The following is an 18,887-nucleotide window of genomic DNA, read 5'->3' on the forward strand; positions in this document are numbered from 1 at the left end:
TGGAAGAAATATTCCAGGTTAGACAACGTGTGATGCCAACAAATACGTGATTGAGCATGTCACGAGTTATGCACTTGTCTACTGCCACATCCTACCCTCGCGCCAACCTTCAGTCAGATGTTGTGACTCGACCGCGGACATTGCCCTCATACATCAACCACTATCCTATGCCACGCATTGCTGGCTACATATTTCTTTCACCTCTCCGAACAAACCTCCCCTGTCCCAATATCCTGCCACAACTCAAGCTCACCTTGAACTTCCCCTCCGGGGAGAAGATGCTGACCCATCGATTGTCATAGTCCGCCACGATGATGTCACCGTTCATATCCACGGTGACACCGGTGGGGCGCTGCAGCTGCCCAGGCGAACGTCCCCGCACTCCAAAGCGCAGCTTGAACTGTCCCTCGTTGGAGAACACCTGTGTACGAGAGGCAGGACGCGGGGTAAATAAGGGGATGCGCTCTGTGAAAAACACTGCTCAATATGAAACATTTTTCAGCCTGTAAATGTTACTTTGGAGGTGAATTGAGATTCTCCTATTACCATGACTAGAGAATCTGGATTTCATTAAAGACACGGAGGCTAACATTATCCCTCCCACCCTTTCCCTTGGGTGGTTGATTCGGCATACAGTACATATATTGTCATTACAATCTCAGATGTACTTTATCTATTGTAGATTTTATTTTATGATTACTGGATGTTTTTTATAAATGCTTGCTTGTTTTCTCTCTTACATGTGCTTAATCACATTGTTTGCCTCCTCTTTTGTGTTTATCCTTATTGGACTACTTATATCTTTCTCTTTTTTTCAGATAACCTCCCATAACTTCATGATTTTGATCTGCGGAACAGTTCATTCATCGTTCATCCTTTTCTGCGCTTCGTGATGGTTTAAAGGATTTCTCTGGACACTTTATAGTTTATTGGACTTATCCTACTCTATAGCACATTTAAAAGAGGCTGATTGTTATGTGTCCTGTGTGGTGGTCCTGGAGTGTTTCTTCCTTCTTCTGTTTGGCTGTTTTGGAATTCGGGTTCCTGTAGAGTCGTCCAGTAAGGTGTTCCTTTCTCCCTGTGTTTGCTCTCTTCAGCGTGCTCTCTTTTGCCCTTTCTGGGGTCTTGTAATGTCCTATAATGTGTGGATATCTTGTAATGTGTCTTTCTTCTCCTCTGTGCAGCCCTTTAGTGAGCCGTATGTTGCCGCTCAGAGTGTTTGTCTCTTACTTTGGATACATGGAGTTGGGATATCTGCTAGGTGTTTTGACTTGTTGAGGCTCCTAAACAGGCTGCATTTAAACCGGTCGCCATTCTGCGTTTCAAAGAAGTCTTTGGAACACAGGACTGGACAGACACCTGGTAATAAGGCGTGATGCAGACACTGAGCACTAACCAGTCAGTACTCGTGATATGTGTAAGTTAACCGAAAACCTAGAAGTGGCCTGGTCACTAATGCAGATTCTATGGTTTGTAGGATACAAATTATTTTCATGTAATTCTCGTAAAAAAGCTTATGAGTGAAATATAAGCGCCAGACACTTCTCATACTCCATGCAGCATAGAGTTACATAGGCACATTTTTCTCTGTGGTGGTGAGGGATACCGGGAAAGAGCGCCTTCACAAATGCATTTATTTCCTCACTGAAAGGATGAATGTGTAATTCAGCGTTTGAGAGTTCCAATAAAGAGCCTTAAAAGAAGAGGAAATAGTTTTATTGTTCAACCAAATCGACTGAAGTGAATTTATATGTCTTTTTGTGAAACGGAATGTAATTAGGGGACTTAATTAAAAAATGCAAGTGGACTATTTTGCACCTTCAACGTAGATGTATAAGAGGAAAGTAAAATGAGCCCAGTGACCGCTGCCTCTACTATAAACACTTGGTGTTCCTTGTTTAAGTATCCTTTGGGTGTCGTAAGCCAAAATTAGGCCCCGAGACTCTACGTGCACACCGCGGGTGCGGGCAGGGCTGGTAATGAGGGCAAATTCTTAAATCTGTGGGACTGTGATTGATAAGTAAAGTGAGGGTTTGCCTTATGGAAGGGACGCAGAGCCACGAAAGCTTTTACTTGGTAAATCTGAATTTTAGAGCTACAAGGCACACGCTCCCAGGGCATACATCTGTCTGAAGTAAAGCGCCTGGCGTCAGAATTTGAAATGATTTAAACAAAGGTTTCCACCGATACTAAGGGCTATGTACTTGTGAAAGAAATTCTGACCCCAAGAATTGGCTCTCAGGATCACAAAGGGCACTTCATAAAGCGCCGAGCTGCTCCAACAGAAGCGCCCGGCGCTCTAACAGACAGTCGAAGACGAGCCAGAATAGCGGGGACTAAACGGGGTCAAATGGCCGGGTTTTGAGTTGCCTTTTAAAGGCCAACAGAGACCCAACCTGCCGTAGATTAAAAGGAAGACCGCTCCGGCTTGTTACCCGAGCACACAGCAAAGGAACTGCCCTCACGAGGAGATTTCAAGAATGTGGGGGTCCGCAGGAGGCGGCTACTGTCGGATCGAAGCACCCTCTTTTGAGTGTTTGGAGACAGTCTATTCAACCAATAGCATGAGGCCTCACCATGAAAGGCGCTAAAAGCCAAAGCCGGCGCTTTACAATGTACACGCTGTTCCGCCGAGAGCCAATGCAAGAGTCTCCGATGCGGAGAGAGAGGATGGCGCCGCGGGACTCCCCGATTGTCTCGCCCTTGCATTCTGAATACCTGAAGTCTGCAAAGACCAAGGAAGAGACTGTTTGCGTAGTCCAGGCGGGAGGAAAGCTGACTGTAACCAACACCAAATCCTACAACAGGGAAGCACAGTTACAGCGAAAAAAAGGGGGTACCCTTACCTGCCACAGGGGCCAACAAAACATCGCCATGGTAGCCCTAGTGGTATCGGTTCAACTGCCCCACTCATAACTTTACCGGCACTCAAAGTAAAGCCCCCCCCTCCTGAATACTCATGCAAGCTTTTGGGTTGGCACAGGCCAACATGCCCACGATCCGATAACATCATTTAGGGTCGAACAAAAGACTGTCCTGCCGTTAGTGATGGAATCTTGGAGCAGCCCAAACCGGGTGCTCAGGCGGTTGCACGCTGTGTTTCAAGCAGGTAGACCTACTGCACGGTACCGTATGTAAAGCGTGTATCACTGTGGCTTTATGTGGCCGGGGAGAAACTGTATGGGTCCCTTCCCCTGGAGATAGACTACTCAATGTGAATAAAATAAAAGTCTCTGTTGATCCTTCACTGTCTTGTAAACCTGAGACTACCCTTACGCGGAGAAACTCTCAGCGCACATGCTGCCCAGGTATCGCGCGTTGCACATGAGGCCAGTTGGCTTGGAGCCCAAATAATCTAAGATCCCCCTCGAATTCTGATTCTGGAGTTCCTGTCTTGTTGTGAGATACTGTCTATGATGTTGCACGACTCCACACATAAAAACTGACCGTGCAGTGAAGAGCTATACCAGAAGCCCTGTAGCATGTCTCCTGGACCAGTGTGTAACTGCTCTGCTGAGTTTGACCAGACCTATGCACAGCCCCATGCATGCCCTACCCTGGCGAGCACCGGCATGTTGACCGAACCGGACACGACCGGAGGAGACTATCCTACTCCATGGGTGCAGTCTTAACCCTCAGAGTTCTAAAATCTGCGGCCTCAGAAGTAGGTACAGGATCAGATTCGGAGCCCAAGCGGCACGACGGTTGCTGCTGTGCATAATTTTGCGATGTTGCGTGTGGATCACCAGATTAGATGTGCCCTCGATATATTTGCGCAGTCAGTGAAGGGATTAGGCAAGTGATTAAAGCACTCTACTAGCGAAACATGGTGACGCTAGACTCAAAAAGGCCCTTGCAAGGCGGAAGCTACGCCTAGTATAGTGAGTCATGTGCTAGGGTTAACTGTGCCAATTGTAAATATGCAACAGCCACTGCTACATCTGTACAATCGGTCTCTGAAGTACTCCATAGCACGATAAACTCGCTCCCCTTATACTACCAGACTCTGCAACTTAAGAAAACAAATATTGACGGAGCCGCACTTCTAAAAGTCCAGGGTTGCCTATCGAACCTTTGAGGAATTAAGCGAAATGATGCTGAAATGTAATGACAGTTCAATGCAGAAAGTTGGTGCTATGTAACAGCTAATTAAACCAAATACACGCCAGCTGAAGGCAGGGTAAAGCACAAGTTTCACCTAAAGCTGTTCACAGCGGCAGTACATCGAGACGCCCCAAATTGCGCAAACTTAGAATCGGCATACGCCCGCGCTACAGACCGCAAAGAGTTCCATGAAAAACCTGACACATGTGCCACTATCTGCCAAGGCTCCCGTCAGGCGGCCACTTCCTTCCGCCCCACACCTAGCTCCTGCCATGCTGCCACCCTTAGTAACACCACAACTACTAACCCTAACACACGTGCAAGCATGGCACTAGCGCCTATTACAAGCCCGCAGAGCTATGTGAAAGGCTTGGGCAGCGGGCAAGAGTGATTAATGTAGAATAAATTAGTCACTGCCTGTTGTGGTCATCTCTAAATAGACAGACAGCGCCAACTCCTGGCAGGCTGTCAAAAGCGCCCGGTGTGCAATAGTGACGTGCAGCGCACCCTGCATGTGTGTTGCGGAGGCAGCACAGGAACAACCAGCAATGGCCCGTCCCGCCGTTGTGACAGGACTTGCACTCGCGGACCACGACGCGCGCAACCAGGATATAACTTAAGAAAGGTTAACATCGACGTCGCTCACAACTACCGCAATGGACGGGGGTGATATGCCCAGAATGAAGAGCGATGTTACCAAGTCTCGAACCCGACTGCTCATGGGGGCCTGGGGACAACCACCACAGCGCACGACTGCCCCCCCGCACGGCCCCCTACTGCGGGGGAAATACTGTGTGGGAGGAGGGATAACAATACCCCTGCACTCACTGGGGAAAGCTGACACGGACTACGCGTGGAGGGGCGTGGGACACATCTGAGTCCTCTTTAATGCCAGTACTTATACACATTGGTGGTTGCAGGTTTATCAGCTTACATCTAAAGCTTGTCTGGTACGCCTGCTGCTTATCCCTTAAATGAGGCATAAGACTACGAGCCCTAATAAAAACGATCTGAAAAGCACCCTCCTACAAGGCCTAACATCCAACTGGCTGCTGACGATTAAAATAGGAAGTTGGTAATGGTCAAAGTGATGTCGCATAAACGACGGAAAAAAGCAAACAAAGGGTGATTACCATAAACAACCGAAGCAGCAGCTCCGCCCGCACATCCCCCCCACATCCCTACCTGGATACCCCGGCTCACTCTGCATAGGCGTTCCGAATGTAGTGAGCCTACCCTCCCAGGCAGAGCAGGGAGCTGGCGGCAGGAAACGGCGGCCCTCATGAACCTCTGCGAAGGTGCTGCATTAGTGCCTCCCGGTTAGAGTGCGCACGCCTTGATGAGGGGCCACTGCGTGGCCCCCCGGCCAGCCTAGACAGTACTCGTCGGGGGGTGAGTGACCAGCTATGGAAATTTGGGCTACTACCACCAGCAAGACCGGGGAGGAGAGGACTCCCCTGACCGAGAACCCCCAGGCCTACCCACACACCGAGCCCCGCATGGTCGGGCCCTGGCCTAGCGCTACCCAGGCTCAGTCATACTTGGAGGCTGCCCAGCGAAGCTTACCATTGCACCACGCTACCTCACATAGCCTGGACAATCCACAATACAAATGCTAATTTACCCTCCGTCGCTGTCGGTTAAATACTACTAAAACCATGACACAACAGTCCCGACATCGGCTGCGCCTGCAGACGCTCAGAGCCGAAATAGGAAAATTCAATGTAACTAACCACAGGGGTGATTGATTCCGCGTGTACTTGATATCAGGGAACGCCTACCCTCTTCCGTACAGAATACCCTTCGTTATCTCACCCTAGCACAGCAAGCCTGGGACCCTGCATGCCGATCAGCGCTTGAGAAGGCATGCGAAGCGCTAGGTAACATGGCACAACTCATGTCGGTGCTGGGACTTGAACCTGGGGCCCCCTGGCCACGTCTATGCAAATCGCTATCACCACGAGTGCTTACCCCATGGCTACCAGCTCACCAATGAACACTGGGGTGGGGGGGGGGGGGGGTAAGCGTCAAGGGGCACTGGCAGGCCCGCATCGGTGGGCCCCACCAAGGCACTACTGCACTGTGCACGCAGTCACCGTGCTGCCCCCTGAGAACAGCAGCGGGACAGCCCCCCTCCCGCCACGCAGCGAGACCCGCAGTCGGCCGGACGAAACCCAGGGCCACCAAGACCCAAGCCCGGTCTGCCAACCCACCCACGCACCAACCGTGAGCCAGCACAATCAGACCCCGATGACTCTCTCCACGCTGCACCCGACCGCGCGACATGCGGGACAGGAGTCGGCACCATCAGATCTATAGCGCGAACTCGACCCGAAGGTATTGAACCGCTGTGCCGGAGCACCGTATTAACATTACACATTCAGGCACGGGGAGAATAAGTGATTAACCCAAAATCACAGAATGTGGACACGACCCCCAGGCTCGACCCTGGTTTCCTGCCCCAAAGTCGGCAGTTAAGCCTTCCCCTGCCCGGGGCTGTTGGGTGCCCCCCACGTGGGCGCTACTCGACCCGAAGGTATTGGAGCGCTGTGCCGGAGCACCGTATTTACATTACACATTCGGGCAGGGGAGGTTTTAGCCTAAAATCACAGGATGTGGACGCGACCCCCAGGCTCGCACCCGTGTCCTGCAGTCGAGACCGGACTGCGTGAACTCTGCCATAGATAGCTCTCAGGAGAGAGCCTAAGCAGCCCCCGCCCGCACCCAGATACCCCTCCGGGCAATTAAAATACCCCGGGGCCGGAGATGTAGTCCCGGGAGGGGGGCCTCACGCGACCCGCTCCCACAAAGGCCCCCAGCTGTTGCAGCCTTTGTGTCTCACCTCGCCCCCCTAAAATGTTGGGATTTTGCAAAACAGTGTGTTTTATCTCACTCACTATTTCTACCAATCGCATGCCTTTGGATGCGACCCCGAGTCTCGAACGCTGGTTTCCAACACCAAAGATATCTCTTGCCGCTACCCCGTCACACACGGGAAACTACCCGGGAGGACTAAGACCGACCCTGGCGCATGGAGCCGAATCGCCCCCCCCCCTCACAGCGGACACGCCTCCAATGCAATGGCCTGGCAGTGCCGCTTAAGCTGACGAGAGGAAAAGGGAGGCGGGCGGTTACAGACTCACCATGGCACAGCTCCTGCGCAACCACGGACACGGCTAAACCGGCGAGACGGGCAGCGGACAAGGCGAGACGGCGAGGGACAAGAGGGCGAAGGATGGGGCGGGGACAGCCTAAATACCCCTGTCCCCTCCCCCCTCCCCGGAAATGGGTCGGCCGGACGTCTTCCCTGGCCGTGGCCCAGGGACTAGACCGGCGACTCCAGTGCCTTCCTGTGGCACTAAGGCGGCCGCCCTTTCAGGGGGGCTGCTGCGCAACCCCCCCGGGCAGCCTTGCAGTATGCCAAGACCACTGAGTCTGTTCAATAAAGTAGCATGCGGAACAGCGTTGAATGCTGCTGGCAAGTAAAGAAGCAACACTAGAATAGGTGTGCTCTTGTGCAAATTTTCCCTGACAAACTTTGTCACCTCCAATATGGCTGTCTCTGTACTGAAACCTGTAACGAAAACCTGACTGTGAATCCTGGACAATAGAACAGGACACCACAAAAGTGGAGAGTTGTTGATTGGCCATTTACTCCAGAATGTCTGCAGTAGCCAGGAGGAGAGATATGGGCCTATAATTGTTAATTCCGCTTGTTTCGGCTTTAGGCCTTTTTATTATCGGCACAAGAGATAACCGTTTCCAACACACGGCAAAAACTTCAGACATTTAGCAAGGCCTTCCATATTTCAGTAAGCGGAGGGCTAAAGTGCTGTGCCATGAGTCTTAAGATATGTAGGAGACAGACATTCTTCGGAGAATCGGACTATCATTTTAATAGCTCCTTCAAACACCGTTAGACAGAAATCCAAAGCTTTGTGGGTATTTCCTTAAGGATCTGCACATCCATTCAAAACAGTCAATTGTTACATAATTTGTTCACTTTTTTTATCCCCCCTTTAAGGGTGCTCCAATGGCGTTAACAATACCCACCCATCAGGGTATAATAGCACTAGAACTGGAAATCCTAGAGCAAGGTTCAAACCAAAGTACACCAGAGCACACCAGGTTGTTGTATCTAAAATCTACAGCTATACTTTTAAACCTGAACACAATTCCACTTGACCATTTACTTAAATTTCCTTTTAAACAATGGAACGCGGTCTTCAATCAGGTCGTTTTGAAGAGTTTTATTATGAAAAACATGCAGAACAACAGCAGCCGACGCACGTTTGGCCCCCCCGGGCTTTTTCAAGGCTTAATTTCGACGAAATATGTGCTATTCTGTATTGCACTATTTATAGTGAACGGACCTCTTAATTAGTTGTTCCCCGATAAAAAAGTGGACGAAAAAGAACCAATAATGCACGATGTCAACTGTTCAAACGGGGCACGTCCTTTCCAAGTAAGTATCCCACAATAACGGAACACCTCATTTTTCAAAGAATCGGACCCTGATAAGTCCTGGTTCTTGTGCTAATACATCGTATACGTGAAGCGGCAACTTGGCCAAGTTATTGTGGGATAATTACTTGGAAAGGACGCGCCACGTTTGAACAGTTGACATCGTGCATTATTGGTTCTTTTTCGTCCACTTTTTTATCGGGGAACAACTAATTAAGAGGTCCGTTCACTATAAATAGTGCAATACAGAATAGCACATATTTCGTCGAAATTAAGCTTTGAAAAAGCCCGGGGGGGGGGGGGCGAAACGTACGTCGGCTGCTGTTGTTCTGCATGTTTTTGATAATAAAATTCTTCAAAAGGACCTGATTGAAGACCGTGTTCCATTGTTTAAAAGGACATTTAAGTAAATGGTCAAGTGGAATTGTGTTCAGGTTTAAAAGTATACCTTTGGATTTTAGATACAACAACCTGGTGTGCTCTGGTGTACTTTAGTTTGAACCGTTAGACAGAAATAGGGGCAAATTCATAAAACATTGGCTGTGACAGGGTGACACATCAGGAATGATTTCCATATTCCTCATATCGACTGAACAGATAGCTAAAGCCTTCGGCGACACTTAGGAATAGTAGAGTAAAGATTATGAATCTTCCAATCAAAAAAGAAAAAGAAAATAGCTTTTCACAAAGTTCAGCTGAGGGGGTGATGGCCGTTTTGTCCCATCAGGTAACACAAACAAATTCACAATCTTAACACTTTCTTTGACGAATTTGCTGCCGCTTTGATATGGTGTGCAAAATATTCTTTCACGGCAATACGAGTATTTTTGCAGAAGGTCCTAAGTGCTGTTTTGTAGAGGATCTTAGCAGGGTTGGATTGGGATAAAAAAAACGGCCCGGGCACGCAAAAAAAAGTGGCCCAACTTTGCATATTGTCTTTCCGCAAAACACTGCTTCGGCGAAATGTTATTGAAAAAAGAGGGGGGGGGGGGGGGGAGAATGCATGGATTAGTTTACACTGGTGAAACACACCTGAAAACAAGTGAGGCCACTTCTGCTCAGGCCCCCTGCCCCCGCTCAATCAGCATATATTAATGGGCCGGCCATCAAGAGAAAGGGGGTGACACCTCTGCCCGTTGATACAAGGGAGGTAATGGACGCCCATCTGCCTCCAGAAAGGCCACTCAGGCACCCATTGGGCCCCTTGCGGCATCCGAACAACGCAGAAACCACCCAAATCGGCCCCCCATACTGCTCAAAAAAGCAGCCCACAGCTGTAACTGGACACCGGCCCCTCGGGCATTGCCCGAGTGCCTGCGTTACCAAATCTGACCCTGGATCTTAACATCGGAGTCATAATATTTCCTCCAAATGCGCTCTACTTTTTAGCACTGACTTTTCTCCATTCTGAGGAATAGGGAAAACCAAGGTGCAGACAGCCTCAGTCTTTTTTAATGAGGCACTGCAGTCTAACGAGTTAGCAATCCAACTATCAAACAGAAAGATGTTGATTCAACTGCTATTTGTAAAACCAGAGGAACAGACTAAGGGGTTCACCAAGAGTTTCCTCCAACAAGTTCTGCCACTTTCTGTTCATCACCAGAGTAGGGGCACTCCTAGTTTGTATGAAGGGACCAGAAAACACAAAAGGGATACTAAAATGATCAGTCCACACCAACTCTTCTGGATCATTAACATGTAGGTCAGAGACATTGGCAAAAATCAGATCAAGCAGAATGCCCGCCTGATGGACGGGACATGGACCTGCTGAATTAAATAAATACCTTCCAAGATACTGGGCAGCTATAGTGGAAGAGGAGTCATCAGCATGGACATTTAGATCACCAAACGGTCAGATTAGCGTATTGGAGAGAATATAGGGGAATACGATCATATAAAGCAGGGAAACGACTGCTAGGGCAGTCGGGAGGTCTGTACGACATGCCCAAAAAAAGAAAAGGAGAGGGCTGAGTTTAAATCTAAAGACCAGACCCTCAATATTTCCGCATTGACTTATGGGAGTAATAAATGCCTCAAAAGAATCTTTGCAGATAATATTCACTTTCGTGCCAGCCTTAGTCCCGCCTCGGTTTGCCACCAAGATGTGATAACCAGGTGCCATTGAAAGGCAAAGTCGGAGTTAGAGCGCTCTTTCAGCCAAGTTAACATATGGAAAGCAAAGTCCCAACAATTGTCAGCCAGGAGAAGAAGGATTCAAGAAGAATGTTAGCTAAGGATCTGCAGTCGATAAGGCAAGCCTTATAACCCTCAGTACTTTGCCCTTAGTCGCAGTTTTAGGTAGCGATGAAAGCACGCCCACCTCAGGAGACGACCGCCGTCATTCAGAGATAGCATTATTAAACAAGGCTAGCCCACACACCTCACAGGAATAAACATTATTACCTATTTCCAAAGGGAAATAAATGTTCTGTGGACAGCACAGATTGGATTTTAGGGCCAGAAGAGCCTCCCTGGAATATCTGACGCAACGCTTGTTGGCAGATTGGGCAGCATGGCTTGCACTGGCTGCGGACCGGTCGCTGACAGGCTCAGATGGACTTGCCTCTGGTTCGCCTGCTGCATGTACGCGTCATTGTCTTCCTTATATGGGCGTACGCGTCATTGTCTTCCTTATATGGGAAGGACGAAACTCGTAGCTTAAGCCGCTTGATCACTGACTTCAAGATGGAAGCTCTGAGAGGCACACCAAGAAGGAGCGAAAAATGGCGCGCGAACCACGTCCCTGCAAAGATGCCAAAAAAACTGCTTTACCCCCGACCTCTTCCCCAAAAAGCCTCCAAATGTGCAAAGGGACTGTAACGAGAGCGGAACACAGGGACTTATAAAGTGCGAGTCAAGGTACAACCAAAAAAAAGTTCTCTTAAAATTCAGCTACCAGTCTTAACCAACACTCAAATTAAAATGTCACAATAAAAACACACATTAAATGAATCTTTTCCTTATTTAAAAACAAAATCAAACGACAACATCAGCAGCTCTACAGTTAGGACAGTAAACTATACAACCTGGTGTTTCGTTCTCAGGGATGAAGTAATCGGTCGGCTGCAGGAAGCTGGATTCAGATGAATCTACTGCCCCCAAGACGCCTGTGGGGTTTTTATAGTGGACTTAACGTTTGGTCTGCTTACAGTCCTGCCCCCTTATTTGTTGCAAGTTCACATGTCCGCACTAACTTCACACAAACAATCTAGCCCAACTTGATTGGATCAACCTATGAACCCTCCCATCGATCCAACGAGAAAAGAATCCTTTGGCTTTAACCCCTTCAGCGCTGCGCGGATTCCCCCGCGGTGCTGAAGGGTTCGAGCGCGGGCGGGGCCATGACGGAACGGTTCCGTCATGAGCACAGCTCAACCGATGCTCATGACGGAACCGTTCCGTCATGAGCATGGAAGGGGTTAAAGAACTCTCACCCACCAGGGGTGCCCCTTGGTGGCATGCTTCATCCTAGAACTCCTTCCTGTTCTGCAGCAGGGCGTGCTACAACCTATGAGATACACTTGAGCGCTTGGTTGGAAAAGGAATAGGGTAGTGAGTGGGGATTGGGTTACACTTTAAAAATACCTGCCCGGCTGCTTTAACGTTTTAATCTGGGCACCGGCCGGTATGATTAATAAGCATTTGCAATGCAATAGGTCTCGTATTGGTGAAAATGTGAGCTAATGACGTTGCAAATGCTAATTTTTTTTCATTTAAATTTATGCCAGCAGTAGCATAATAAGCAAAGAAATTCATTTCACGAAGGAAAGGGTGCAGTACCCCAAGCTGTTACTAGGTGTCCATGCTACTGCTGGCATAAGCTCACATTTTCACTAATTGAGACCTATTGCATTGCAAAGGCTTGTTCACATATAGCGCCCAGTGCTGCTCAACCACTCCCCTCGAATGAATACCCCAGCACTTTGTGCATTTCCTGGCGTGTCGGATGTGTCTGAATGTGCGCCTGTGGTCTGAGAAGGGCAAAGCAAGTTCTTACTGTGCAGTGATCGAGGCTGACATTGAAATTGTGATACATTTCAGATAGATTAAGTTGTTTAAGAGAAAGGAAGGGGGTGGAGCAGAATGACCGAAAGCGTGAACCAAAAGTCAGTGGAGTACTAAGGGTAATTACATATAACTAGCACGACATCCATTAAGCGGGTCCAGCCTGGGGTTACTAAAAAGTGTTGTTGGAGAGCGTATAGATAGCAGGGCGGGCAGATTGCCAGGGTGTTTAGAGGGATTTATTTTGAACGAGGTAGAGAATGTGAAATGAAAGTAACCAACACAGGGATTTTACCATCAAACCGAGTAAATTCACCGTACTTCAAAAAATACATGAATGATATTTACATGAAGTACTACGGTCAGATTTCCAGGCTGCGCTTCCAGTGTACTTCCGGGCTGAGTGGAAGATATTAAACAGCATGGGTGCGACTGAATAGACAACGGTGCCCGATTCATGAAAAATGAAGTGCTGGTTCCGTGCAGCTGGGAGGAGGGGGCGGAGGGGGAAATATTTTAAAGTCACAGAGTGACGTCCATTAAGTGGGCACCGCGCTGAGTTAGTAAAAGGCCTTGCCGGAGAGCGTGTTCTGCCTGCAACAGCAGGCAGACAAAGCGGCTTAGGAAAATAGTGCTCGGAGGGTGTAATTAAAACATACCAAGTACCAACACGGGCCAGTCCTCATGGGAAGTTACAAAAGGAGAAAAGGAGGGACTACTAAGTCTAATTACGAATCAAAAGCAACCATTTGGAAAGGACAGTAACAGGAGACAATCGAAAAGATGGGTGGAAAATGGGCAGAGCTCAAAGTCCATACCTGAATACAGCATGTCTCGAAGAGACAGAGCAAGCGCTGCCTAGGTGAGACCTAAAAACAGAAAATGTTAGGAAGTCCCTGGACTCTAGTTACCCCTACTTCCTCTTAGCGTCAACATATTTCTGCCACTTATGTTTCCAAATGTTCATGGCTTTTGTCAGCACCAATTAAACTTCCAAAAGGATTATTTTTGCCTTAGGTCGACAGGATGGTTCTTAGATTGATCCAATCAATCAATCAAACATTTGTAAAGTGCGCTAATCATCCGTGAGGATCTCAAGGCGCTGGGGGGTGGGTGCTGCTACTGCTCGAACAACCAGGTCTTGAGAAGTCTCCTGAAGGTCAGCAGGTCCTGGGTGTGCCGCAGGTGGATGGGGAGGGTGTTCCAATTCTTGGCGGCGAGGTCGGAGAGTGATCTGCCGCCGGAAGTCGTTCTGTGGATGCGTGGAACGGTGGTGAAGTCAGCGGAGCGAAGCTGGCGGTTCGGGGTGTAGAAGGTGAGTCGTTTGTTGAGGTATGCTGGTCCGGTGTTGTGGAGTGCCTTGTGAGCGTGGGTGAGGAGCTTGAAGGTGATCCTCTTGTTGACGGGGAGCCAGTGCAGGTCTCTCAGGTGGGCTGTGGTGGGGCTGTGGCGGGGGATGTCGAGGACGAGGCGTGCAGAGGCGTTCTGTATGCGTTTTAGTCATTTCTGGAGTTTGGCCGTCGTTCCCACAAAGAGGGCGTTTCCGTAGGCCAGTCTGCTGCTGATGAGGGCCTGGGTGACCGTCCTTCTGTTTCCGGTGGGGATCCATCTGTAGATCTTGTGGAGCATGCGGAGGGTGTTGAAGCAGGAGGCGGAGACGGCGTTGACTTGCTGGGTCATTAATAGCGATGAGTCGAGGATGAACCCCAGGTTGCGTGGGTGTTCGGTGATCGAGTTAGGCTCTATAGTTTGAGCAAAGTTCTGTGTCAGAGGAGAGTTAGCCCATGCTCTACAGCACCTCTTCACGCGCTTAATTTGCTTATGCACACTAAATTCACACAAGATACCAATGGCTCTACTGTAGCTGGTTGGGCCAGAGCAAGACCTGCTTACTCAGCACAGAGGCCAACGCAGTTGTCTGAGAGAAGGTACATTAGGCTACGGTGAAACATCTGAGTACCTGAGGTTATGGTTACTTACAGCAAAGCAAGGCTGCAAGCACAGTGGACGAGAAGAAAGGTATATCTGAAAACCCCTTTGAGGATGTGCCAATAATAACAGCTGCAGAATTACCCAGGGGGACCATTTGCACAAACATTGTGCCTATTCTAAAACCAACTACCGTCCTCCCCGACCCCGAGTGACAGACACCCTGCCACCATTCTCCCATGTCCGTGCTTACAATATTCACTCTGTGGAGAGGAGAGGCCGAGTTTGGGTTACTGGTGCTGTGAAGGGAGGTTGCTGAAACATAGGTACACTGCCTGGGCTCCCCACAGACATGCTTAGGGTACCAGTGCTGCCAGGCAGGCAGCTGAGACAGGAGTGCACTGCCTGTGTTCTCCCTTACAAATGTTTAAGATACCCGGGTACTGTGAGGGGAGGGCTGGCACAGACATCCGCTGCCTGCGCTCCTCCACGCACATGCATGGAGTACTTGTGTGAGAAGTGGGGTGGCTGGCATACACAACCCACTGCCTATGCTCCACCATGCACATACATGGAGTACTGGCACGAGCAGTGGGGTGGCTGGCACAGACAACCTGCGCTCCTCCACACACATGCATGGAGTACTGGCGTGAGAAGTGGGGTGGCTAGAAACTCACACACTCACCTGGATACACTGGTTATTGCTGTCAGCCACCACGATGCGGTTGGTCCCAGAGGTGGAGATGCCTTGCAGGTTGGTGAACTCTCCCTTCTCGCGTCCACGGGACCCTGTGGTAAGAGACGAGACACTCGTAAATGAATACCCCACTGGAGAAGACTCAGACATGATGGGGGCAAGCAAGGAACCCTTCGCCCATCCCAGTCTGTGTAGGCCACACTGATTCCACTGCTGGCCTCCTTTACGAAGGACAATCCACTGCTCCTGTTTTCAGTGTGTATTGCAAACAAAGCACATTGATGGCACAGCAAACAGAAACGCTGACAGCAGATACGTTTTAAAGTGCTAAATACGTTTCTTATACAATAAATATTTTACATCACAGAAATCTGCCCATTACAGAGACACAAGTCGTCAGCACTGGGAACAAAATTAACTTCAGACCATTCCTGCATCAACACTTCTAGCCACTTTTGTGAGAGTATAAAAAGAGACCTGCTTCAGAGTTTTGGCTGTCACTCTCTCGCCCTGTTGGCTCTGGAATCTTTGGGGAGGGAAAGGCCTCTAGAAGTCATTCTTGGCCCACTTCTCCCCCATCTCTAAAGCCGTAGTTGCTAAAATGACTAACAAGAAAAGAAGTCTCAAGAAAGTGTGGTGGGATCTATGGTCCTCTATAGATTCAGGAGGAAGGTTGGCACAGAGACACTCGGAAGAGACACCAGAGCAGTGTCACAAGGCACCTGGACAGGGTCAGCACAGACAACACACCAGAGAAGGCATGCATGGAATGGGCACAGACAATATAAAACTTGTAAGAGGTGAACAAAGAAAAGACAAGGAGATGATGGACAGAGCGCTGAAACGTTTCAGACACCCACCCCAGTCACAGATCTGGGTTTTTTGTTTTTTTCGTGAAGTTTTATATAGCGCCAACTAGACCCGAAGGTATCGGAGCGCTTTACATGAGCGCCAGTTACGTTACAGATGGACACATTCATTTTTTATTAGGCACAGGAAGATTAAGTGATTTGACCAGAATCACAGGATGTTGAGCATCCCTGCGGAGACTCAAACCCGGTTCGGCAGCTCTGAGGTAGACCGCCCTAGCAGTGAGGCCACATTCTCTCCCCACGAACCATGATGGGTCGAATCCATCATAGTTCTTTAGCTCACTTCACCACCCCAGTTCATACCCGGCCAAAACTCGGTGGAGGAACACAATGCCCTAAATTGAAGCCGTCAGGGCGAACCGGGCAGGGTGGGAATGCTGATGACAACCTTCAGAAGAGTGAGACAATGTGTAGCAATGACAATGTTAAACAAGCATTTGCAATGCAACAGGTCTCGCATTTCCGCAAGTTTGATCAATTGGCATTGTATATTACAATGATTTTTATTTATGTTTTGGTTTTTAAAACATAAATAAAAGGCATTGTTATTTACAATGTAAATAGCTTAAACTCTCGCAAACACGAGACCTATTGCAATGCAAATGCTTGTTTATTTTTAGTAACTGCTTTTTCAGCTTTCACCTTTTTTGTTATGACTTATTTACCCACTAATTTGTTTACCATTTTTAGGTCTCGCCTGACCCAGCGCATGCGCTGGTCTGGCGAGACTTTTTGAGAGGGCTCCAAAAAGTGCTACCAGGCCAGCCTAGAACTACAGTGCATGTGCAAGGGCGCGTGTGCTTGACTGTGATTACTTTCACTTTCGCGCTTTGATGTTTGATCGCGATCAATTTCGTGGCCGCACAGCCGCTTGGCATAGCTAATAGGTCTCGCTTTTGGGACCTTATTAGTATTTAGTTATGCAACTGTTGCATTGCTAAACACTTATAAGGTCCAAAAGGCGAGACCTATTGGCTATGCTAATGCTTGTTTAATACTGCAGAACCAGCAGACACCCAACCTTCTGAGCCATCTCTGTTACCTACAGATTTTTAATGCATCAAGCTCTTTTATACAACGCATAGATAACGCAGTGCTGACACAGATCTGAAGGAATCAAGAATGGTATTTACTTTCTTGCTATGCAGCAGCCATCTTTTTGATACTTGGGTTGTGCAATGTGGCGGTGCATTTATTCAGAGTGGGTTTGAGTTAATCATTGCTGGAAATAAAGCTGGCTGGCAAAGAGAAGGATGGCGATAGTGTGAGACAAAGAGGTGGCAGAGAGAGCGACACAAACGGGTGCATTCGCAGTGGCTGCAAGCAGCTCAGACTTTGAGGATTCGCAGGCATTCTCTCCCCGAACAGGGAATAATGGTGCACTTACCAGCATAATATTCACATAAAGGGGGTAAGATACCAGAGGGTCAGAATGAAAAAAATAGAATACCTGTCTGTTGTGCTCACAATCGCTCTTCTCATGTGTCCACCCTTCTAGAGTAAAGCTTTACTAACGTACAGGAAAAATGTCTCCAAAAAGTAATGAAATAACCATATCGGTAAGTGCTCCCTGGTACCAAGGAAAAAACAGAAAACAGCGTCCCAAACTAAGCATAAATTATACCTCAAATATAAGCTTTAAATATATTTCAGAAATGCAGTTGTTTTGTTTGAAACCTTACCTCACCTTGCCAGTTTCGGAAAATACACACATTTCTTTATGAAAAGTTAATTTTTCACTATCTATAAATTAGCTTATTTCCTATAGAAGGAACAACAGCTCTTTTGTGAAAATAAACTATACACAAGTCTGATCCAGTGCATGAAAACAAATGCAGCTCATTTTGTTGGCAAATATTTCCTCCACTATTCCCTATCCTACGCTTTATCTTGATATAGTAACTTGTTAGTTTATAAATTGTTAACGTGTGTTTTGAAAGGTGGCTAAGCAAAAAATGTAATAAATAAAAACAGAATGTGCAATCCGGGTTAGTGGACGCTTGCCAGATATTGTTCTGACACTTTTTGGCGCGTAGGAAACACGAAGCAAGCCAAGGTCAATGGCCCTATTTCTAAGCTCTTATTAATGAGTTTCTCGGAGGGCCGTTAACAGATGTTAGGGCACAATGCAGTGTATGCAGGATCACTGCATGGGTCTTTGTGGACATCGCAGTGCTTCCTCACTGGTACAGCAGGTGCGTCAACCTCCTGAGAGTATAGCTAGGCCAGAGTCTACTAATTACTAGTGCAATTCCAATACACAACAGCTCATGCAGTGCGCCTTCTATTATAAGTAAAAATATGTCAAAATCAACCAACAAGAGCTTTCAATTAAGTATTCTCTCACCGCTCCCAATAAAGAAGACAATTCCTAAAAACAAGGACAGTGCATATATAAATCGATAAAATTAGGACCCAGGAGGAAAGTCAGATAATATAAAAAAAGTTACCAGTGGTACATAAAACAGGCAACGAAATGTCAAGATCTGACAGTAATTTTGGATGGATGTGTAGATATGTACCTTTCTAGTTGAGAGAAAGAAAACACCAGAACAATGATGTATTATCGATCTACTGATCTGTACAGAGAATTTCTACAGTGCACCATCCACAAAGAGTCTCTTGGTGCCATGGAAGGTTATGGACAGTGAAAAGGAGAAACCATCAATACTATGTACAACCAGCCAGCACTCGATGTCCTGCGCGCAGTCGTTTCAGAAACCAGTGGTGCGCGCGCACCACAGAGGAGCAGACATGGGAATCTAAACCAGTGGTGCGCGCGCAACACAGAGGAGCGGGGGCGAGGAATCCTGTTG

At 48.1% G+C, this 18,887-nt stretch overlaps 1 protein-coding gene and 1 long non-coding RNA gene across 3 annotated transcripts in view; one reads left to right on the plus strand and one right to left on the minus strand.

Moving 5' to 3' along the window:
* LOC146806336 (uncharacterized) overlaps positions 1 to 1,684 on the plus strand; it is a 467,136-nt gene extending 465,452 nt beyond the window's left edge. Inside the window, exon 3 of the long non-coding RNA XR_014967989.1 lies at positions 819 to 1,684. This is a non-coding gene — a long non-coding RNA (uncharacterized LOC146806336). The remainder of the gene's footprint in view (positions 1 to 818) is intronic.
* TRIM3 (tripartite motif containing 3) overlaps positions 1 to 18,887 on the minus strand; it is a 306,160-nt gene that overhangs the window by 46,763 nt on the left and 240,510 nt on the right. For both annotated transcript variants that reach the window (XM_085623533.1, XM_085623532.1), the window contains exons 7-8: positions 15,188 to 15,291; positions 254 to 421 (exon numbers count right to left, since the gene is read on the minus strand). In XM_085623533.1, coding sequence (XP_085479659.1) covers positions 254 to 421; positions 15,188 to 15,291 — 272 coding nt within the window. The remainder of the gene's footprint in view (positions 1 to 253; positions 422 to 15,187; positions 15,292 to 18,887) is intronic.

This window comes from Triturus cristatus, chromosome 8, assembly GCF_964204655.1.
Source record: "Triturus cristatus chromosome 8, aTriCri1.1, whole genome shotgun sequence".
NCBI classification, from domain to species: Eukaryota; Metazoa; Chordata; class Amphibia; order Caudata; family Salamandridae; genus Triturus; species Triturus cristatus.